The sequence below is a fragment of the Saimiri boliviensis genome, chromosome 3 (assembly GCF_048565385.1).
Source record: "Saimiri boliviensis isolate mSaiBol1 chromosome 3, mSaiBol1.pri, whole genome shotgun sequence".
Taxonomy (NCBI): Eukaryota; Metazoa; Chordata; class Mammalia; order Primates; family Cebidae; genus Saimiri; species Saimiri boliviensis.
In genome coordinates, this window is record NC_133451.1 from 90,839,415 (window position 1) to 90,864,442 (window position 25,028).

Sequence of the window (25,028 nt, forward strand, 5' to 3'; positions counted from 1 at the left end):
ATGTCATAGAGAAGGAGAATGAAATATTCTTGAGACAAAAATTCCCACGGACAGCAAGAAATGGGAATTCTCGTGGCTGGAACAGGAAACATACAACTTACAATATCCTTACTCTCCATGTTACCAGAATTAACTGGGTTCTTCATAAGTTTTATAGCATAAAACAATCCATTAGTCTTAAAATATCTTCCTACTACTGTATTTAAACACAAAATGTATTATTTCTAGCTTGTTCCATGATGAATAGGAATTTTTCTTGAAAGAGCTACAAATCAAAAATTAAATAATACTGGCTTATATATTTACCTTTACCCTTTTCTTTAATTCTTTGTGTGAATTTGAGTTATTGTCTGATAACCTTTCATTTCAACCTGAAGACTCCACCCATTTGCTATTTCTTTTATTTTTATTATTATTACTACTATTATTTTTCTAAGAAAGAGTCTCACTCTGTCACCCAGGCTGGAGAGCAGTGGCACAGTCTCAGCTCACTGCAGCCTCTGCCTCCTAGGTCCAAGCAATTCTCCTGCCTTAATCCCCTGAGTAGCTGGGACTACAGGCACACACCACCAGGCCAGCTAATTTTTGTATTTTTAGTAGAGACGGGGTTTTACCATGGTGGCCAGGATGGTCTCAATATCCTGACCTCATGATCTGCCCGACTTGGTCTCCCAAAGTTCTGGGATTACAGGTGTGAGCCACCACACCCAGCATTTGCTATTTCTTATAGAGGGTGAGCCAGCAACAAATTCTGTCAGCTTCCATTTATCTGAAAATATCTGATTTTTTCCTTTATTTTCAAGGAATAGCTTTGCTGATTCTAGAATCCTTGATTGGCAGTCTTTTTCTTCAACACTTTGAATATGTCATCCCCCTGCCTTCTGACCTCATGACTTCTATTAACCTTTTAGGGGATTCCTTCTACATGGTATGTCACTTTTTTCTTGCTGGCCTCAAGATTTTCTCTCTGTCTTTGGCTTTCAACAGCTTGACTGTGATGTGTCTAGGTGTGCATCTCTTTGCATTAATCTTACTTGGAGTTTGTTGAGCTTCTTCTTTGTGTAATTTTTTTCATCAAATTCAGGATGTTTTCAGCCAGGATTTCTTCAAATATTCTCTTTTCTCCTTCTGAGATTCCCATTATGTGTATGTTGGTAGAGTTGATGGTATCCCCTAGGTCTGTGAGGATCTGATTACTTTTCTTCCTCCTATTTTCTTTCTGTTCATCAGACTGCATAATATCAATTGACATGTCTTCAAGTTAACCAATTCTTCCTTCAGCCAATTCAAATTTTATTTTGGGTTCCTCTAGCAAGTTTTTCATTTCCATTTTTATAATTTTCAATTCCAGAATTTCTACTTGGTTTGTTTTTATAATTTCTATCTCTTTATTGATGCACTCTATGGGTGAGACACTATTATACTTTCCTTTAGTTGTTTAGACATAGTTTATTTCTTTGAACATATTTAAAATAGCTAATTAAAAAATGTTATCTAATAAGTCTAATGCCTTGGCTTCCTCAAGAATAGTTTCTTTTTCTGGGTATGGGCCGTATTTTTTTATTCTTTGCATGTTTCATAATTCTTTGCTGAAACCAGATATTGTGTATGATACAATGTGACAACTCTGAATATCAGAATTCCTACCCTAAGGGTTTGTTTAGTGATTTTCCTAGACTAATTCTCTAAACTCTGTATTCTTTGTCGTGTGTGTATATGAAATCTCACCCTGATTAGCTGAGTTTTTGTCTCAAGAATATTTCATTCTCCTTCTCTATGACATACTTGGTTTTCCAGGCCTTGACTCTCCCATCATCCTATTAACAATAATATAACAATCAGTCTTCATTACATACAGTGGCAAGTATCTTAAATATCTGAGTATTACCAATCAAATAATGATGGACAAAAATTTTCCTAAGTGCCTCAAACCAATAAGTCTCCAACCTTTGCCAAGGCCCTCTGCACATGTGTTAGTGCATAATTTTAATGCTCAAGCAGTCGATTTACAAATCTGTCTTGGCCATCACTTTCTGCTTGTGTAGAGCCTCAAGGTCACCTGAAGGTAGGAGCTAATACATTCTCATGTCTGTTTTTTGCAGTGATAGGTATATTGCACTTTCAACATACCATGGGATTAAGTAAATAAGTACATAATTGAGGATAATGGGAGCTAGGTTTCTCACTGTAGAAGCAACAAGTCAAACATGGAAAAGAAAAGATGAAAATAAACCTGTAGTGTTAGACTGAAATTGGAGGTATTATGTATAAACTCAAAGTTTTTAATAGACAAATAAAAAGTAAGTATAGATTTCTTACTCTGTCCATTGAGATGACCTAGAAGCCATAACACCCAGTAGCAATGCGTGTACCTAGTATACAGATCTTACTTTGAAATACATTCCGCTGCTATGGAAGTGGAACTTCTTAAAGAAGTGGTTGATTGCAAGGCTGAAGCAGACAAAAGCATAAAATGAACCTGGAATATCTTATCACAGAAAGTAAGGAAATGTTCAAAGAATGATATGAACATGTCATAAAGACACAAGAAGTGGCTTAAGAGGTTCCCAAGGGTCAAATCTGGAATCACCAATGTCTCAAAATAAACAATAAAGAAATAAATTATAACCCTTTGAGTAAAATAGAAATTCATGAATCTATACTGATATAAACATATAAATGGGGAAAAAATAAAGCTCTTCTTTGTAGTAAAATGCCAACAAATAAAGGTTAAAAAAATAGAGTTAGAAAATCACCTTTTGATAAGTATCATGGTAAAACTGGTTCAGCAATCATCAACAGATGTTAAAACTATTAAGTGAGAGTTTGATGAAAAACAGCTAAGACTTTGATGAGAAATGAAATATCTATTTATCCCTTAAGTATCTTAAATATCTATTTATTCTTAAAGCCTTAAAGTAATCCTCAAAAAATATTTACTTTACTGAGATAAAACTAGAAGACACCACCTTAAGTTAACATAATCATATATGAAATAAATAAATACCTTGTTACTCATTACATGATATATTAAGAATCTATCACTCCTATAGTACTCCTGCCAAAATATAAAACAAACCTTCAGATATTCATAACATACAGAAACCCATAACTGAAGCATATGCTACAAAATAAATGACCTGTACTCTTCAAAAAAGGTAAAGATTAAAGACTAATACTGAAGAACTGTTCCAAATTAAAGGATTCTAAAGAGACATGCAACCAAATGCAACATGTAATATCAGACTGAACTCAGAACCAAAAATTTTGTTTCTATAAAAGATATAATTGAGACAATTAGCAATATTTCTCATAATAATGAATGCCCTGATTTTGATAACTGCATTGTGATTATAAAGAGCATGTCTTTTTTTTTTTTTTTTCAAGTTCCAGGGTACATTGGCAGAATCTGCAGGTTTGTTACATAGGTAAACATGTGCCATGGTGGTTTTCTGCACCTATCAACACATCATCTAGGTATTAAGCCCCACACACATTGGCTATTTTTTTTCTAATGCTCTCCATCCCCCAAACTCACCCACAACAGGCCCCAGTGTGTGTTGTTCTCTTCCTTGTGCCCATGTGTTCTCATGATTCAGCTCCCACTTATATGAACATGAGGTGTTTGTACTTCTGTTCCTGTGTTATTTGCTGAGGTTAAGGGCTTCCAGCTCCATCCATGTTCCTGCAAAGATCATAATCTCCTTCCTTTTTATAGTTCTTCCTTTTTATGGCTGTATAGTATTCCATGGTGTATAAACACCACATTTTTTATTTATTGTTTGTTTGTTTTATTTTTATTTTTTTTTTTTTGAGACAGAGTCTCACTCCATCACCAGGTGCCAGGCTGCAGTGGCATGACCTCGGCTCACTACAACCTCCACCTCCCAGGTTCAAGCAATTCTGCTGCCTCAGGTTCCCAAGTAGCTGGGACTACAGACACGCACAACCAAATTTTTTGTATCTTTAGTAGAGATACAAAAAAAATTATCTAAATTTTTTGTATCTTTAGTAGAGACGGGGTTTCACTTTCACCATGTTGGCCAGGATGGTCTCGATCTCTTGACCTTGTGATTCACCCGCCTTGGTCTCCCAAAGTGCTGGGATTACAGGCATGAGCCATCACACCCGGCCTATTGTATGTTTTCTTTTTTGAGATGGAGTCTCACTCAGGTGCCTAGGCTGGAGTGCAATGGTGCATCCTTGGCTCACTGCCATCTCCACCTTTCAGATTCAAGAGATTCTCCTGCCTCAGCCTAGCTGGGATTCTAGGCGCACGCCACCATGCCTAACTAATTTTTTTGTATTTTTAGTAGAGACAGGGTTTCACCATGTTGACCAGGCTGGTCTCAAACTCCTGACATCAGGTGATCTGCCTGCCTCAGACTCCCAACGTGCTGGGATTACAGACATGAGCCACTGCACCCAGTCATGCCACATTTTCTTTATCCAGTCTGTCACTGATGGGCAGTTGGGTTGACTCCATGCCTTTACTATTGAGAATAGTGCTGCAATGAACACACTCATACATGTATCTTTATAATAGAGTGATTTATATTCCTTTGGGTATATACCCAGTGATGGGATTGCTGGGTCAAATGGTATTTCTGCTTCTAGATCTTTGAGGAATCTCTACACTGTCTCCCACAATGGTTGACCTAATTTACATTTTCACCAAGAGTATAAAAGCATTCCTGTTTCTCTGTAACCTCACCAGCATCTGTGGTTTCTTGACTTTTTAATAATTGCCATTCCAACTGGCGTGAGATGGTATCTCATTGCGGTTTTGATTTGCATTCCTCTAATGATCAGTGATGAGTGTTTTGCATATGTTTGTTGGCTACATAAATGTCTTCTTCTGAAAAGTGTCTGTTCATGTCCTTTGCCCACTTTTTACTGGGACTGTTTTTTATTGTAAATTTGGTTAAGTTCCTTGTAGACTTTGGATATTAGACCTTTGTCACATGGATAGATTGCAAATATTTTCTCCCATTCTGTAGGTGGTCTATTTGTGCAGATGATAGTTTCTTTTGCTGTGCAGAAGCTCTTCAGTTTAATTAGATCCCATTTGTCAATTTTTGCTTCTGTAGCAATTGCTTTTGACATTTTTGTCTTGAAATCTTTGCCTGTGCCTATGTCCTCAATAGTATTGCTCAGATTTTCTCCTAGGATTTTACAGTCTTGGAGTTTACATTTAAGTCTATAATCTGTATCTTGAGTTAATTTTTGCATAAGGTATAAAGAAGGGGTCCAATTTCAATTTTTTGCATATGGCTAGACAGTTCTCCCAGCAACACTTATTAAATAGGGACTCCTTTTCCCATTGCTTGTTTTTGTCAGGTTCATTGAAGATTAGATGTGCAGTTTTATTTCTGAGTTCTATATTCTGTTCCTTTGGTCTACATGTCTGTTTTTGTACCAGTACGAAGCCGTTCTGGTTAATGTAGTCTTGTAATATAGTTTGAAGTTGGATAGTATGATGCCTCTAGCTTTGTTCTTTTTGCTTAGGATTGTCTTGCCTATACTGACTTTTTTGCTTCCTTATGAATTTTAAAATAGCTTTTTCTAATTCTGTGAAGAATGTCAATGGTAGTTTAAAGAAAATAGCATTGAATCTATAAATTACTTTAGGCAGTATGTCCTTTTTCATAATGTGGATTCTTCCCATCCATGAGCATATAATGTTTTTCCATTTGTTTGTGGCCTCTCTGGTTTCCTTGAGCAGTGATTTGTAGTTCTACTTGAAGAGGTCCTTCACTTCCCTTGTTAGCTATATTCCTAGGTATTTTATTATTTTGGTAGCAATTATGAATGGAAGTTCATTCATGATTTAGCTTCTGCTTGTCTCTTGTTGGTATACAGGAATGCCTGTGATTTTTGCACATTGATTTTGTATCCTGAGACTTTGCTGAAGTTGCTTATCAGCTTCAGAAGCTTCTGGGCTGAGACAATGAGGCTTTCTAGATGTAGAATCATGCCATCTGCAAACAAAGATAATTTGACTTCCTCTCTTCTTCTTTGAATATGCTTTATGTCTTTCTGTTGACTGATTTCCCTGACCAGAACTTCTAATACTGTGTTGAATAGGAGTGGTAAGAGAGGGCATCATTGTCTTGTGCCTGTTTTCAAAAGGAATGTTTCCAGGTTTTGCCCATTCAATATGATATTGTCTGTGGGTCTGTCATATATGGCTCTTATTATTTTGAGGTATGTTCTTTCAATATGTAGTTTATTGAGAGTTTTTAACATGAAGGGACATTGAATTTTATCAAAGGCCTTTTCTGCATCTATCAGGATAATCATGTGACTTTTGTCTTTAGTTCTGTTTGTATGATTAATTACATTTATTAATTTGCAGATGTTGAACCAACCTTGCAACTTGAATATGGTGGATAAACTTTTTGATGTGCTGCTGGATCTGGCTTGACAGTATTTTCTGAGGGTTTTCACATCAGTGTTCATCAGGGATATTGGTCTACAGTTTTCATTTTTTGTTGTATCTCTCCCAGGTTTTGGTATCAGGATGATGCTGGCCTCATAAAATGAGTATGAAGGAGTTCCTCCTTTTCATTTTTTAGAATAGTTTCAGAAGAAGTGGTATCAGCTCCTCTTTGTACCTCTAGAAGAATTTAGCTATAAATCTGTCTTGTCCTAGGCTTTTTTTGGGTGGTAGGCTATTTATTACTAACTCGATTTCAGAACTCATTATTGGTCTATTCAGTAATTCGACTTCTTTCTGGTTCAGTCTTGGAAGGGTGTATGCATCCAGGAATTTATCCATTTCTTCTAGATTTTGCAGTTCATTTCCATAGAGGTGTTTATAGTATCCTTTGATGGTTGTTTGTATTTCTGTGGGGTCAATGGTGATATCTCCTTTATCATTTCTGATTCTATCTATTTGATTCTTCTCTCTTTTCTTCTTTATCTAGTTATCAGTCTATTTATTAATTTCAAAAAATAGCTTATGGGTTTATTGACTTTTTAAAGAGTTTTTCATGTCTCTATCTCCTTCAGTACCATTCTGATGTTATTTCTTGTCTTCTGCTAGCTTTGGGATTTGTTTGCTCTTGATTCTCTAGTTCTCTTAGTTTTAGAGAGTCAATTTTAGCTTTTTAATGTGGGCATTTAGTTCTATAAATTTCCCTCTTAACCACTGCTTTAGCTACATCTCAGAGATTCTGGTAGATTGACTCTTTGTTCCCTAGTTTTAAAGAACTTCCTGATTTCTGCCTTAGTTTCATTATTTACCCAGGAGTCATTGAAAGGCAGTTTGTTCAATTTTTCACATAGTTGTGTGGTTTGGGGTGAGTTTTTTAACCTTTAGTTCTAATTTGATTACACCATTGTCTGAGAGATTGTTTGTTATAATTTCAGTTTTCATTTGCTGAGGAGTGTATTGCTTCCAATTATGTGATCAATTTTAGATTAAGTGTCATGTAGTGCTGAGACAAATGTATATTCTGTTGTTTTGGGATGGAGAGTTCTGTAGATATCTATCAGTCCACTTTATCCACAGCTGAGTTCAGGGCCTGAATATCTTTGTTAATGTTCTGTCTTGATGATCTTATATTGCAAATGAGGTCTCCCACTATTACTGTGGGGAGTCTAAGTCTCTCACAGATCTCTTAAGAACTTGGTTTATCAATCTGAGTTCTCCTGTACTGGGTTTTTATGTTTAGAACAGTTAGATCTTCTTGCTGAATTGAACCCTTTACCATTATGTAACACCTTCGGGTTTTTTTATTTGTTTGTTTTTTGTTGTTTGTTGGTTTAAAGTCTTTTGTCAGAAGCTAGGATTACAGCCCCTGCTTTTTTCTGTTTTCCATCTGCTTGGTAAATTTTCCTCCATACCTTTATTTTGAGCCTGTGTGTGTCCTTACACATGAGATGGGTCTCAATCAAAGACAGCACACCAATGGAACTTGACTCTATGTATCCTGCCATTTTATGTCTTTTATTAGGGCATTTAGTCCATTTATATTTAAGGTTAATATTGTTATGTATGAATTTGATCCTGTCATCACGATGCTAGCTGGCTATTTTGCAGACTCGTTTATGTAGTTGCTTCATAATGTCATTGGCCTGTGAACTTCACAGTGTTTTTTGTAGTGGCTGGTAACAGTTTTTCCTTTCCACACTTAGTATTTCCTTCAGGAGCTCTGGTAAGGCAGGCCTGGTGGTGAAGAATTCCCTCAGCATTTGCTTGTCTGTAAAGGATTTTAGTTCTCCTTCACATATGAAACTTAATTTGGCCAAATATGAATTCTGGGTTGGAAATTCTTTTATTTCAGAATGTGGAATATTGGCCCCCAATCTCTTCTAGCTTGTAGGGTTTCTACTGAGAGGTCCACTGTTTGTCTGATGGGCTTCCCTTTGTAGGTGACCTGGCCTTTCTCTTTGACAGTGCTTAACATGTTTTTCTTTCATTTTGACCTTGGATAATCTGATGATTATGTGTCTTTGGGTTGACTTCATGGAGTATCCTACTGGAGTTTTCTGGATTTCCTGAATTTGAATGTCAGTCTGTCTTGTTAGGTTGGGGAAGTTCTCCTGGATGATATCCTGCAGTATGTTTTCCAACTTGGTTCCATTCTCCCCATCTCTTTCAGGTATTCCAGTCAGTCATAGGTTTAGTCTTTTTACATAATCCCACATTTTTCAGAGGTTTTGTTCATTCCTTTCCATTTTTTTTCTCTAATCATGTCTTCCTGCCTTATTTCAGCAAGATATTCTTCAACTCAGATTCCTTCCTGTGCTCGGTTTATTTGGCTATTGACACATGTGATTGCACCATGAAGTTCTCATGTTGTGTTTTTCAGCTCCATCAGGTCATTTATGTTTCTCTTTAAACTTGTTATTCTGATTAGCAGCTCCTGTAATGTTTTATTATGGTTCTTAGCTTCTTTGCATTGGGTTAGAACATGCTCCTTTAACTCAGTGAAGTTCATTATTGCCTACCTTCTGAGGCCAACTTCTATCAATTCATCCATCTCAGCTTCAACCCAGTTCTGTACCCTTGCTAAAGAGGTGCTGCAATCATTTGGAGGAGAAGAAACACTCTGGCTTTTTGAGTTTTCAGCATTTTTCCATTGATTCTTTCTCATCATTGTGGGCTTATCTTCCTTTGATCTTTGAGGCTGCTGACCTTTGGATGGGGTTTTTTGTAGAGTCTTTTTTATTGATGTTGGTGGTGGTGGTGTTTGCTTTTTTCTTAACATCAGGACCCTCTTCTGTAGGGCTGCTGCAGTTTTCTGGGGTTCTGCACTATTTTTGTCTAGATTCTTCCCCAACCCTCTATCGCAAGTAGAGGCTGCAAAACAGCAAAGATAGCAGCCTGCTCCTTCCTCTAGGAGCTCTGTCCCAGAGGGGCACCGACCTGATGCCAGCCAGAACGCTCCTATATGAGGTGTCTGGTGACCCTTGTTGGGAGGTCTTACCCAGACAGGAGGAACAAGATCAGGGCCCTGCTTAAAGAAACAGTCTGGCTGCCCCTTGACAGAGCAAGTGCGCTGAACTGGGATGAATCCCCCTTGTCCAGAATGTCCAGACTCTCCAGAGCCAGCTGCCAGGAAAGACTAAATAGGGTATACTACAGAGACTGCAGCTGCTCCTCCCCACAAGGGGCTCTGTCCCAGGAAGAACAAGTTCTGTCCATAAACCTTTGGCTGGAGTTTCTGAAATTCCCATGGGAGGCCCTGCCCAGTGACAAGGGATGGATCAGGGTCCCACTAAAAGAAGCAGTCTGGCCACAATCTGCCACACCCACTGTGCAGCAGTGTGGGGAATTCCTCCCAGTACAAAACACTCAGTTTCTTTGGCACTAGTAGAAGAAAACAGCCAACTGGAGCTGCAGAGATGGCACCTACCCCTTCCCCCATAAACTCAGTCATGTTAGGTAGTCTCCAGCCTGCTGCTGCCGGCCAGCAGGGATTCTAAGCCAGTGGGTCTTAGTTAGTGAGGTCCCATGGCAGTGAGGCTCACTAAATAATGCTGCTTGGCTCCCTGGCTTCAGCCCCATTCCTACAGGAAGGGACAATCTGCCTCACCAGAATTCCCAGGTCTGGGGTATGCAAAACAACTCCTGTGTCTCAGTGCCTTCCCAAGTGGCTGCATGTCTTAGTGGCTGCCAACCTCAGTGACCTCTGAGAGCCTGCATAGCTCTGTGCTTGGGATCCGAAACCCTGGTGGTATGGGCTCAAGAGGAAATCTCCTGATCCATGAGTTGCAAGGTGGTATGGGCTCAAGAGGAAATCTCCTGATCCATGAGTTGCAAGGATCCATGGGAAAAGTGTAGTTTCCTGGTCAGGGCAACACATGCTCATTCATTGCCTCCTTTGGCTGGGGGAGAGAGCTCTTCCTGCCCTATGCCACTCCCAGGTGGGCCATCATCACCCCTCTGCTTTTCCTCACCTTCTGTAGGTTGTACCAACTGCCCAGTCAGTCCCAGTGAGAGAACCTGGATACCTTATTTGAACGTGAATTCACTTGCCATTTTCATTCTTCACTGTGAGAGCCACAAAACACAGCTGCTTCTATTCAGCCATCTTCGGCAAGTGTTCTGAGAATGTCTTGTTATTAGAACACATTCAATGAACTACTTAGGGGTAAAGAAGTATCATGTCCAAAATGTACTCTTAAATGATTCAATAAAAGTAATAATATAAATATATGGGGAGAAAAAATGATACAACAAATGTGATAAAATGTTAACACCTGCAGGTGAGTGAAGGCTAGAATTATTATTTTTTCTTTTTTTTTTTCTTTCATACCAGTGATCTCTGTACTTTAGGAAGAATTATTATTATTATTATTATTATTCTAAGTTTTTATTTAAGTCTGAAACTATTTTGAAATATTAAATTGTTTTTTAAAAAGAAAGTTATCTAACTGCAAACAATGACTGAATTAGATCTAATATGGTCATATGATTAAATCTGAAAAATATAACAGCAAAAACCCAAGAAACATACACCAGATAATATTTATTTAAATGTTAAAATCATAAAAAAAAATCATATATGAATATGTAATGAAGGTTTTTTTTTTTTTGAGACGGAGTTTCGCTCTTGTTACCCAGGCTGGAGTGCAATGGCGCGATCTCGGCTCACCGCAGCCTCCACCTCCTGGGTTCAGGCAATTCTCCTGTCTCAGCCTCCTGAGTAGCTGGGATTACAGGCACGCACCACCATACCCAGCTAATTTTTTTGTATTTTTAGTAGAGACGGGGTTTCACCTTGTTGACCAGGATGGTCTTGATCGCTTGCCCTCGTGATCCACCCGCCTCGGCCTCCCAAAGTGCTGGGATTACAGGCTTCAGCCACCGCACCCGGCCACGAAGGTTTAATGTATATTACGGCAAAAGGAGAGGAATAAAGACAGGAGAATAGGGCAAACATTGAAATAACACATTTCTTTTAAAATAAAGCTAATTCCAATGTGATGAAATTTTAACATGTGTTTTATCTGTGTGATGGTTACATAAGTATCTACTATTATTTTCATACTATCTATGTGTTTTATATATGTTATAATTAAAAGATTTTAAGAAAAAACATGTTAATGGTTCAAAGAATCTAAAATCCCCAAAACTTCCCGGTGTCCCTACTGCCACAAACCAAATAGTTTTTGAAGGTGCTTAAGGCTAAGCCCAAAGATGGAGTCATATACCAACAAATAACTATAGTATATTGGGAATAAAGGTCAAGATAAATACTGAGAATGCCTTTTCTTTGCCCAAGATGTCTCCTTCAGCCTTTCCTTAAATCTATGCTTACTTTTAGAATTTCCTCACTAGAATTAGTTCTTCTATATCTCATTGAAGTATAAAAACACTATTGGTTCCAAGTACTATGATTTCTGTCTTATAATTGAGTAAAACCAGACATACCATCTATATTCATTGTCTGTATTCATAGATAACACATACATTTCAATTGTCTGAATGGAATCTTGACAACTCCAGTCAGGCTTGAAATTTAAACTCTGGATGAGATGAATTAGCTATATTATAATTGATATTTCAATCAGAGAAAAGCACCTTATCATTTTTTTAAAATAATTATTTCTGGAATAAATGATGTTTACAATTACAGATTCAAATTCTTTTAAAAACAAAATGTTCTTTTTTCTTTTCAAATTCAGAAAAAGGATATCTATGTATTACTTATGATTATACATTGTGGCAGAGACTCCTAGCAATTTACACCCATTTCTTCTTCTTCTGAGATACATAGACTATATTTTCCAGCCTCCTTGGCAGTTAAGTATGGCCATGTGACTGGCTATAACTCCAAGCCTGGCCTACAAAAACTTCCAACATATAATCCCCCATCCTCTTCTGCCAGCTGGATAGGGATGACAACAAATCCCTAGAGAATGACAGAAACACAAATGGAATAATCCTGTGTCCCTGAATCCCTATATGAAGGAAAGTCACTTAACAAGAAATGTCACATGAACGAGGAAAAAGAATTCTACTGTATTAAGCCACTAAAATTGGGGAGCCTATTTGTTACCACAAATCTTGTTACATTAACTAAAACATGTAATCACTTTCTTTTGGAGAAATAAGCCAGAAAAAAAAAAAAACCCATATATAAATCACAAACAATTTTCCAATTGTCAATATGAAATGCATTATACTTACAAATTGAGGTTTGTAATACGCTGGACCAAGTGTACTGTCACTAGCAGGTGGAAGACATTTTATAATAGTGCCATCATCATTAATATGATAACCATATGATTTTCCACAAGAAGGAATTGAAGGAACATCAACATTTCTGGTAAGTGTAGGTGCGCTTGAAATTTTCTACAAGGAAACATTTTATATTATTTATTTAAAGACAAGGAAGGGGAATCAAGAACCAAATATTAAACTTTACTAAAAGGCAACTATTAAATATTGATTTAATGAGTTTCATAATATCAAACAAAAATGTTTGTTTTGTTACTAGTTTTTTGAGATAGGTTCTCACTCTGTCGCCCAGGCTAGAGTACAGCAGCACAATCTCCACTCACTGCAACCTCTGTCTCCAGGGTTCAAGTGATTCTGCCCTTGACCTCTGCCTCTCAAGTATGTGGGACTACAAGGCATTTGCCACTACGCCTGGCTAATTTTTGTATTTTTAGTAGAGACAGGGTTTCACCATGTTGGCCGCTGGTCTCAAACTGTTGGTCTCAAATGATCTGCCAGCCTCAGCTTCCCAAAGTGCTGGGATTATAGACATGAGCCACTGTGCCCAGCCAAAAAAGTTTTATTTTGTAAAATTAATTTAAAGAAGTGAATTCAAGTCTGTCTTGCTGCATCCTATAAACCAAGAGAATACACTACTATTAAATTAAGAATAGAAGAGAAGAGAATAGAATAGAATAGAATAGAATAGATAACTATTAAAGTCATCAAAAGAAGCAAGGATTCTCTCTCATTTGGATCTTATTTATCTTGCTTAGTAAAGCCATCATTACTGATTCTAAAAACAGGCAATCCTATTCACATCAACAATCATGCTATTATACTATCTGCTATGCAAAAACAAACTTTATATTTTTCAGTAACACTTTCTGGCTTCATTTCTTCCCAGTTCCTGACTTTTGTTTCCATGTTTCCTGAGTCTTGTATAAATATCCTAACTATGCAAGCTATATAGCAGGAAAGTGTCTATGATGTAATGCTAAATGGAAATAGAAAAATATAAAAGTGAATTATGAATATAGCTAAGTTATGTGAAATTATATATAAATGCATAAAGTCACCTACATGTATATACCAAAAAAATCTATGTAAAAATTCACCAACATGGTGAAACCCCATCTCTAAATTAATGTTAGAATCAGAAGTTTTAGGGTGATTATCCTTTTATCAAAATTTGCTTTAATGTAAAATATTTTAAAACTTCAAGAAAAACAGGAAGGTGTAACATATATTACAAATATTAATATAAAATTTATAAAGTTGATATATTGGCATTTAAAGGATTTAGTTATTAGGCAACTGAAATTATTAAGAATATAATGACTCCTGTAGTTTCTGTATGAATAAATTAATGCAATAGTTCCATGTTTACATGCCCATATACAATTATGTTAGAAACATACTATCACTGGCAGAATTTTCCTTTTTTTTTTTTTTTTTTCTTTTTGAGACAGGGTTTTTGCTCTTGTTGCCCAGGCTGGAATGCAGTGGCATGATCTCAGCTCACTGTAACCTCTGCCTCAGAGGTTCAAGCAATTCTCCTACCTCAGTCTCTCAAGTAACTGTGATTACTGGCACACGCCACCACACCTGGCTAATTTTTTTTTGTATTTTTTGTAGAGATGGGGTTTCACCATGTTGGCCAAGCTAGTCTCAAACTCCTGACCTCAGGTGATCCCTGAGGCCTCCCAAAGTGCTGAGATTACAGGCATGAGACACTGTGCCTGGCCATTTTTCTTTATTAAAATTTTTTGGGGGGCAGGAGGCAAAGTCTGACTGTGTTCCCCAGGCTGGAATACAGTAGCATGATCTTGGCTTACTGCAACTTCTGCCTCCTGTGTTCAAGTGATTCTCATGCCCCAGCCTCCCAAGTAGCTGAGATTACAGGTGTATGCCACCTGGCCTGGCTAATCTTTGTATTTTTTTAAGTAGAGACAGGGTTTCCTCATGTTGGCCAGGCTGGTCTCACACTCCTGGCCTCAAGTGATCTGCCTGCCCCAGCCTCCCAAAGTGTGGAGATTACAGGTGTAAGCCACCACACCCAGCCAGAATTTTATTTTTTATCAATTAAAGAAAATCATTAAGTGTTTCAGTAATACCTATGATATTAATTACCAAATTAAGAAATCATTTAATGGCTTTCCCTCCTTTCAGTACATTCAAAAATATTTGTGTGATGTCAAGACTTTCCAAAATATAACCCCTACCTTCAGTCTCTACTATAAATCTCCCTTAGCTTCTGTACTCCAAACATTCCAAAGAACTTTGTTCTTTCCTGGAATATACCTTGCTAGCAAACACTTCAGTGTCTTTATGCATGTGGTTTTTACTGCACATGAATAAAGGGGGGGAAAAATATTTTTCCCATTCTTTTTAACTACTTGGTAAATCCTTCTTCAAGATCAGGTTCAATTTGCTTCCCCTATTCCCTCCAAAGACTCTCTACCTTGAGCACTAGTAACACTGGATTATAGCTCTAAGATAGCATTTCATTAACAGTATTATACCAAATTTCATTCATTATTTCCCCATTAAAATTATCTCAGGAAGCAATAATGTTTTCTATGTATTACCAACATCTAGCATTATGTATGGCCACACAGTCACCTCAAAGTAAATGAGCATTTGCTTTGTCCCCACACACAAAATATCTGATATTTAAATATGCTTACAAAATTTAACCTCATTGTCATTGCACTGGTATTATTCAACTAAGCACTTGGCCTTAAAATAGGTCCTCCTAAACAAAAAACTGATTAAAATTTAATATGAGCTACATGAAGAAGTTGTGGCAAGAGAAGGGAACCACTCTAAACAGTGTATAAATCTGCTTGATCATATTATTTATTTCAAAGAGGTAGCCTTTGATATAAAAATTATTAATTATCTATCACCCAATACCTTTCCAAACATACCACACACTAATCTTCTGTACAAATTCTTCACTCCAGTTAAAATTACCTTCTGACTACCTTCCATGAAAATCTCACTTCTGCCAGACGCAGTGGCTCACGCCTGTAATCCTAGCACTTTGGGAGGTTGAGGCAGGCAGATCACCTGAGGTCAGGCATTCAAGAACAGCCTGGCCAACATGGTGAAACTCCATCTCTACTAAAACCACAAAAATTAGCTAGGCATGGTGGCAGGCACCTGTAATCCCAGCTACTTGGGAGGCTCACACAGGAGAATCACTTAAACCTAGGAGACGGAGGTTGCAGTGAGCCGAGATCGTGCCATTGCATTCCAGCCTGGGGGATAAGAATGAGAATTCATCACAAAAAAAAAAAAAAAAAAAAAAAATCTCACTTCTGTATCTTCACTTATATATAACCCTCTAGTTTAGAATGCATATTCCAACTCTATTCTTCAATGCCCATGTAAAGACCCACCTCTTCTATAAATCTTCCATAAATTATGCCTTCACATAATACAGTAGTCCTCCTTTAAATTCCTATGGCATTTCGCTACATGATCATTCATTTAGCAACTGTCACATCTTTGTCTTGAATTAACAGCTATCTATTTGTCCATCTCCCATCTAAATTTTAATATTTTTTACCTCAGGGATCACATATTTAACTTGTATTATTTGTATTATTTCTATTTCTTTTCCTTCCTTGTCAGAAGGAAGTCATATTTTATTAACAGTACTTAACGCAGGCCTTCCTCTATATACAGGTAAATCACTCAGGTAGTTTGTAAAATCTCCCTTACTTTTAATTCACCAGAGATATTAAAAGTGATTACAGATTTACCAGGAGCAAAAAATGAAGTCAGATATGAATACAGTTAAAAACTAAAGTTTATGTACCTATAAAATAACTAAAATATAAATACTAATAAATCTAATTTTTACAGGAAGGCTTTTTAAATGTACCTAACATCACATAAAATATTAAACCTTTACTATTTTAACTAAAAAATTGTCATTACAAGTATAATTTAAAATAGCAACGTACTGACTGAAGATGCTCTTTGGCCTCTAATACTTTTCTGTTCATGATATCTTGTGTTCTAGGATAAGACTGATCATAGCTTGCTGGTCCTGGATTATCTGAAATAAACTTCTTAAAACGTTTCTCCCGGTTTTGTAGACTATGGCCTCCTTTTACATTACACTAAAACGGAGAGAGAAAAAAATTTCTGACATATAAAAGAAGCACTTTACAATTAATTTCTACTTTATAAGTATTAATCATTATCAGAAAATAGTTTTAAAACTCAAGCTAAGAAAGTGCACTCTTGACTGAAGACACAGTTCTAGTAAAAAGGGATAGTAAGAGAAGATAATTACAGTTGTCAGTTTTAACTTGAAACTCAAAACTAAAATTTGCTGTACTGGGAGCACTTTGAGAGAGTGTAAAAAAAACTCCATTTTAAAACAGAAATCAGAGGTGGGAATTCCCAAAGCTGTAGAGCAAGAATAAAGGCCCTTGGAAAAATCTGTACCCCTGAAATGAACTAAAAAAAAAAAAAAAGGTTGGCATCCATGTTGCAAAAAAAAAAAAAATAGCAAACCTTTCAAAAGGTTATTTAGTGTTAATTCTTTTCATGAAAAACATTTTGGTCATTTCCAGAAAAGTTTATAAAGACTTATTAGCAACAGCTTGGTTTTATGTTCAAATTAATTTTAAACATTGTTTATTGCAGAGCAAACATTTGGGTGGACTCTTCCAGGGCTGGCCATGCTACATATCTGGATTCTCAAGAATCTGAAAAGTATCAACTGACTACTACCCAATTAATGTGGGTAAAATTACATCTAAAGATTTCTGTAAACAATTACAGTGCAATCATTTCAAAAAGATGAGTTATGATAACAGCATTTGGTTGGTCATCTAAGATTTTAAGTCACTGATTTACAAATAGCCCTTTTCAGATGTCCAGTTATTCACAGTCAATATTCACAGAGCCTATCTCTACTGGGGACCTTACTGAATTTTATCCAGCTTTTAAGAAATATACAAAAGAGGTCTTCTTTTAAAAACTGAGTCAACTTTTATTTTTAAATAGGCAATTTACTGCTTGAGTACTATTTTAAAAAGATCAGAATTTCTATGTTTAAAGAGTAGACATATAAAAATTACTTTAATAATTTATTTTACAAAAAAATTTAAAAGTTGAACAAAAAGCAAAACCTGTGGGAAAAACTTTTCAAATTTTGATAATTTAAAATCCATTACTATAGGCTCCATGATTATACAAATCAAACCACAATCTGAATCTATATCAATCCTTCAACAAAGACTTTGTCTGGGCCTCCAACAGGGGAGTTAAAGGTGTGCTGGAATCAGCTAGGAGCCAGTACATATAAATGCAAAATTTATGTGAAAATGGAAAAAAAATTATATTCATGGTTATGAAGCTATCGAGTTATATCCACTATTTCTAAACATGAATGAATCATTGAAGATATTCCAGTCACAGACTCTTGAGACTGTGCAGAAACAAGAGACATATGAGACAAAGGCAATGGCTATAGCTTTAAAGTATGGCACAAAAACAAATTCTTTCACTCTACTGCCATTCCTCTTCTACACATTTTGACTATCTGTACAACTTCCATGGGCCATAAAACATTTAAGAGTTCTATTCTCTCATTCTCAAGGACCATACAGCATGTAACAATGTTTTGTGTCTTATAGAACAAATAGAATGTTGAAAAACATCCAACTGAATCATGCGACCAACATCGAATACATTTATTTTATATTATTCAAATTACAAAACATAAATTGAAAGTAAAAGACAATATGAGAAGAAAATAAAATATAACAAATGACATTTGGTCTAGTCAGGGAAGAAAACATGATTTTATTAAGTCAATTACAGTAACTTTTATAAAGTTACCTGCGCTTCTGAAACATTATAGTGTCCTGGACCTGGAACAGCTTTCTCAATGCTAGAGGCAATGGTAAAAGTACTTTCTCTGGCAGTCAAAGAAAGAAATGGTGCATAACTACCTATAAAAATAAAATCATATGACCAGCAGATAAGATAGGAGTCAAAGAATTTCAGAGAAAAAAAACTCAAAATATAAATAATCATGAGTATCCTCAATTGTTAAGACTTTACTTTCAGAACTAATGACTAGGCAGTTATTAAATTATTAAATATCTTATATAAGATCAGAAATTTATTAATATATTAAATACAAGAACTTAAAGATCCAGACTTATTGAACAACAACAAAATATCTAAAGAAAATAAAAAATGGTTCAGGCATGGTGGCTCATGCCTGTAATCCCAGCACTTTGTGAGGCCAAGGCAGGTGGATCACCTGAGGTCAGGAGTTCAAGACCAGCCTGACCAAGATGGAGAAACCCCGTCTCTACTAAAACTACAAAATTAGCAGGTCATGGTGGTGCATGCCTGTAATCCCAGCTACTTGGGAATCTGAGGCAGAAGAATTGCTTGAACCCAGGAGGTGGAGATTGCGGTGAGCTGAGATCGCGCCATTGCACTCTAGCCTGGGCAACAAGAGTGAAACTCCATCTCAGAAAAAAGAAAAAAAAAACAAACTAAAACCTTCTTGACTTCTAATCATTTTTGGTGGGGATGAATATGTCAGTCATATTTAGCTGATAAAAATATTTTCATCCTCAGAAGACCATTGTTTTATATTTTGAAATAGCATATATTACTTGTAGAAAACAGCATATATAAACTTGTAAAGACTTTTTAATCTTTTTAATCTTTTCTAGATTAAAAAGATCAGAATTTCTATGTTTAAAGAGTAGACATATAAAAATAACTTTAATGATTTATTTTACAAAAAAATTAAAAAGTTAAACAAAAAGCAAAATCCTATGAAAAAAGAACTTTACCATAGGCTCCATGATCATACAAATCAAACAGCAATCTGCATCTATATCAATCACTTCACAAAGACTTTATCTGGTCCTCCAACAGAGGAGGAAAGAATTTAAAGTGGGTTTACAGTAGATAATTGGTCATGTCTCGTTGCCTAGGCACACAGTATTTCTTGACCGGCTGACCCTAAACAAAGGTTTATAAATCTAAGACACAAGTTTCTTTGGAACAAGTGATCAAAAGATTCAATATCTATAGGAAAAACTACTAGTGTTTAAGCAATGTGGATATTAAAGAAGAGATAGGAGAGAATAGAGCAGCTGCTATATTCTAATAGGTAATAAATAGGTACTTAAAGAATGCAAGTGAAGACACAAAACTTTTACACTAAATCTTGTATACTAAAGGAAAATGTGTGCTATTACTGGCAGAATGTATTGTGATAATTAATATAATAAAAATCTTGCTAATCTGGACTAATAATAAAAGATACTCTCTTTAAAATAAAATAATATGTTACTTTTGAGGCCCACATGCATTAAACCATAACCAATGTCAAGAATTATTTCTTTGTGTTAAGTATGGCAACATAAAAGAGGTGAACAAAATATAGATCTTACCTCTAAAAAAGTAGTATCTTGAAGCATTAAAAAAAGTATTGAAATAATTTTAAACAAGGAAAAGCATCTCTAATGCCATAATGGAAGACAAATGCTCAAAAATTCAAAAAGAAGAGAAGTTCTCATTCACATTGAGGTGATCAGGAAAAACTTCATGGATGATGTTAAAACTCCAGATGTTAATTTAGTGACTGATGGTTTAGCTGGCTATCCCAAAGCAGAGAAGAAGGGAATTGGAAAGGGAAGGGTAAAAGAAAGAGAAAGGTTGGAAAGAAGGCAGACTGACCTTCAAATAATTTGCAAAGACCACAAGACCAGAAATCCTTAAAAATAAGCCAAGGTTCATTTTGAAAAGGCAACAGTTGTCAGGTAGACTGAGAAACCTAGGACACCAGTGAAACATTCTACTTACTCAGGGTAAACAGCCAGACAACAAGAACCAGATTTCATTCCAAACACACATATAAAAACACACACATACACACTTAAACTACATATAAAATGAGTCATACAAATTACCAGAGAGTATATTTTCAAGACACAGGAAAATATGACCTATAAAGAGGAGAAAAGTCAATGTAAAGAAACAGATCAAGAAATGAAAAGGAGGAATCTGCAGACAAGAACACTGTCTATTGTAAATATGCTTTCTATATTCAACAAGGTAGAGAAGGTGAACATGAGAAGATATAAAAAAGATTCAAATCAAATTTACAACATAAAAAATACACTGGATGGAATTAACAGCAAATTTTTGTGAATAAAATGTATTTTTTCTCAATTCTTAATCCCTTTAAAAAATACAGATGCTCATTGACTTGTGATAGTTACTTCCCGATAAAATCATCTTAATCAGAAAATATTGTAAACTGGCTGGACGCAGTGGCTCAAGCCTGTAATCCCAGCACTTTGGGAGGTCAAGGTGGGTGCATCACAAGGTCAGAAGTTCAAGACCAGCCTGACCAACATGGAGAAACCCTGTCTCTATTAAAAATACAAAAATTAGGCCGGGAGTGCTGCTCAAGCCTGTAATCCCAGCACTTTGGGAGGCCAAGGCAGGTGGATCACGAGGTCAAGAGATCGAGACCATCATGGTCAACATGGTGAAACCCCGTCTCTACTAAAAATACAAAAAAATTAGCTGGGCATGGTGGCACGTGCCTGTAATCCCAGCTACTCAGGAGGCTAAGGCAGGAGAATTGCCTGAACCCAGGAGGCGGAGGTTGTGGTGAGCCGAGATCGCGCCATTGCACTCCAGCCTGGGTAACAAGAGCGAAACTCCGTCTCAAAAAAAAAAAAAAAAAAAAATAGCCAGGTGTGGTGGTGCATGCCTGTAATCCCTGCTACTTGAGAAGCTGAGGCAGGAGAATTGCTTGAATCGGGGAGGCGGAGGTTGCAGTGAGCCAAGATCATTCCATTACACTCCAGCCTGGGCAACAAGAGCAAAAGTCTGCCTCAAATAAAAAATAAAAAATATAAATAAATAAATATATTAAAAATTGAAACTGTATGTAATATACCTAACCTATAATAGCATAGATTAGTCTATCTTAACGTGCTCAGAACACTTACACTAGCCTAAAGTTAGGCAAAATTACCTAACATAAAAACTATTTTATAATAAAATGTTGAATATCTCATGTCATTTATTGAATACTGTACTGAAAATGAAAAATAGAATGGTTGTATGGGTACTAGAAGTTCGGTGTCTACTGAATGCATATTGCTTTCATACCATTGTGCAAAATTTAAAAAAAAATAAGTTGAATCATCATAAGACAAGAACTGTCTGCAATTGCTTACAGCAAAGATAGTCTCAATTTATTGAGGCATTATAGCTGATGTAGAAGTAACAGGTACAAATAGAAGCAGACTTTGTGAGGCTTATTTACCTACCATATATGAAGTGGTACATTATTTGAAGACAGACTATCATAAATTAGAAATACATATTGTAAACCCTACATAATCACTTAAAAATAAAACAGAGAGGTATAGCAAATAAACCAATAGTGGATATAAGAAAGAACTATTTTTTAAAAATCTTTATTCCTGCAACCAAAGTAGGGAAAAAGGAAAAAACAGATGAGATAAATGGAAAGCAAATAGCAAAAGAGTACATTTAAATCCAAAGACACTGGTAGTGAAATTAACTATAAAGTTCTAAACACCTCAGTTAAAAGGCAGACACTGTCAGACTGAATTAAAAAGACCAAACTTTATGCTGTCTATTAGAAACTGTCTTAAGACATAAAAACAGAAATTAAAAAGATAGAAAGTTATAACATGCATCCATGAATCCAAAAAGCTAGAGTGCCGATATTAAAATAAGACAAAGCTAATTTTAGAACAAGGAATAACAGGGATAAAAGATATTACTTTATAAGGATAAAGGGGTCATTTCATCAACAGGATTTAACAATCCATAAAGAAAAGCAAGGCAGTTATTACCGTAACAATCAGGATAGTGCTTAACTGTAGGCAAGAAGGAAACAGTGAAATAAAAAGCACCAAAAAGAAAATTTTGGCAATGTTCTATTTCTGTTTTCTTTTGCTTTTTGTTTTTGTTTTCCTGTACCCACTGATAGCAGATCTATTTTTTAACTTGAATATCTGCTTTTTAAGGTCTATATTTATCTTTTATGTGATTTTCTATGTAAGTATTCTAACTCACAATAAAAGGGTTTTTTTTTTTAAGTTTAGGTTCACATGAACGTTAAGGTAATGTGTGATAAATATGAAAATTAAGAAAGTGAAACTCAGGTTACTTCTGAAGTAGCTGGCATCAGAATACAGCAGGACCCCTAAGTGAATCTGCCTAAACAAATGTAAAATTAGTTGCAGAGTGCTGAAACTCATACAAAAATTAAATAATAAAAAAAAAAAATACTAGCCATCTACTCAACGTAGTATTGACATTATTAATGGTAGAATATATACTTATGAAATAATTGGGCAACAAAGAGAATCAAGAAAGCTGGTACCCGGCCAGGCGCGGTGGCTCACGCCTGTAATCCTAGCACTTTGGGAGGCCGAGGCGGGTGGATCATGAGGGCAAGAGATCGAGACCATCCTGGTCAACATGGTGAAACCCCGTCTCCACTAAAAATACAAAAAATTAGCTGGGCATGGTGGTGCGTGCCTGTAATCCCAGCTACTCAGGAGGCTGAGGCAGGAGAATTGCCTGAACTCAGGAGGTGGAGGTGGAGGTGAGCCGAGATCGTGCCATTGCACTCCAGCCTGGGTAACACGAGCGAAACCCTGTCTCAAAAAAAAAAAAAAAAAAAAAAAGAAAGAAAGCTGGTACTCATAAAATCTTCATTTAACTTTTCCAAAATTAATTCTATAGAATCTTTTGTCAAGAAAAGTGTATATGAAATATTTAGCACAAGTTAAACTACAAAAAAAATTAAATGTTTATGATATACTCCATGAGAGAAGGCACTTACTTGTTGATTTATTTATAGCTGTGTGCCTAATGTTTATAGTGAAGTTGACCAATTAACAAATGATATTCTAAACTAGTCATCCATTCTGTAACAGTGAATGTTTTATTATGTATGGGAGACATGCATGTATGACAGGCAGTGAGGGTACAATAATGAATAAGATAAAACCCTGAGCTCACATAGTAGCTAAGCCTGACAACTAGACAATTACACTACAAAAAGCACTGCCAATAATTAAAGTATAAAATATAGAATAGTGTTCTGGAAAATTAGAGATGGTAGAGTTTGATATGGTACATATGGATACAGTGACATGTGAAGTGCCAACTACAAATGATAAATCAAACTGGCAGAAAGAAGAAATTAAGTGTATAGAAGAGAAGATTTGAGAAGAAAGAAATTAGTTCAGTTTGGGATATATAGAGTTTGAGGCACCAACAGAGGACGATAAATCAAACTGGTATGAAGCAATAAAAGTCAGTCTATGACTGAGAAAGAAGGTGGACAGTATGTGATTAAAGGATAAATTCTATAGCTATAACTACAGCCACAAAACAAAGAAAAAGTCATTTTTCACATAAAAGCAGTAACTAGATCTTTGAAACATGTACTCATCTTCAGGACAACAACATATACAACAATCACATACATATTATCTAAACTTTAAAAAAGATAGATTGCATTCCCTGATGCAGCTATATTCTGATAGGCTAACAAGATAAAATTATCATTGTTGGCATAAACACATAGACACAGGTACAAGACCATAGACAATCCTTCTGTGGCAGATAAAGCTAACCACATCCCCATCAAAAAGGAAACCTGGGAAAGAATATTTTAGGGGGTCATGTCACCCAGCTTAGATAACTAATAGAGAACCAATAGAGATAACTACTATACAGCTGATATTTCTTATATAAATAAGCCAAAAAACAATGAAATACTCCTTAGCACAATAATGCCAGGAGTAGTCACATTAGTAAAAGGAGTATGATTTTATCACATTATACTAGGCTGGTTGTCTTGGGGAATACTTACTTTAATAAAAGATGTTTGCTTCTCAGGTAATTGTGAGAAAATTGGGCATAGCTCTCACTAATCTGGAATTTGAGTATCTACTCTCTCCCACCTTATGAAAGCAGAAAGAAAAGCAGCTTAGTCCTGTCCTTTCAGGTTGCAGTTCCTGGGTAAAAGAAATTCTCCCTGATAAAATGGCCTACAGCCAAGGAAACAGAATTTCAATTAAGGTGAAAAGAATTTCCTGAGGAAAATGTAGAGAGATAATGCCCTGAAAAACTGGCCTGGCCAAGCAGGCTACAGTGAGGGGACAGAGGGAGAGCGGTTGTTAGGGGAGAAGGTTGGGAATACAGTATATGTATCTAAGGCTCTAAGGTCTTTTCCTCTTGCGAAATTCAAAGTAACAAGTAAGCTGTATAAATCCCCTACATCTGT

The 25,028-nt window shown here is 36.1% G+C and overlaps 1 protein-coding gene across 10 annotated transcripts in view; it reads right to left on the minus strand.

The window, feature by feature from the left end:
- Positions 1–25,028, minus strand: part of STPG2 (sperm tail PG-rich repeat containing 2) — a 671,193-nt gene that overhangs the window by 641,443 nt on the left and 4,722 nt on the right. For 8 of the 10 annotated variants that reach the window (XM_074396474.1, XM_074396472.1, XM_074396473.1 and 5 more), the window contains exons 2-4: positions 18,545–18,657; positions 16,654–16,812; positions 12,647–12,811 (exon numbers count right to left, since the gene is read on the minus strand). In XM_074396474.1, coding sequence (XP_074252575.1) covers positions 12,647–12,811; positions 16,654–16,812; positions 18,545–18,657 — 437 coding nt within the window. Of the gene's footprint in view, positions 1–12,646; positions 12,812–16,653; positions 16,813–18,544; positions 18,658–25,028 lie in introns of those variants that run through there. The other 2 variants (XM_074396480.1, XM_074396478.1) reach the window with 2 other exon arrangements.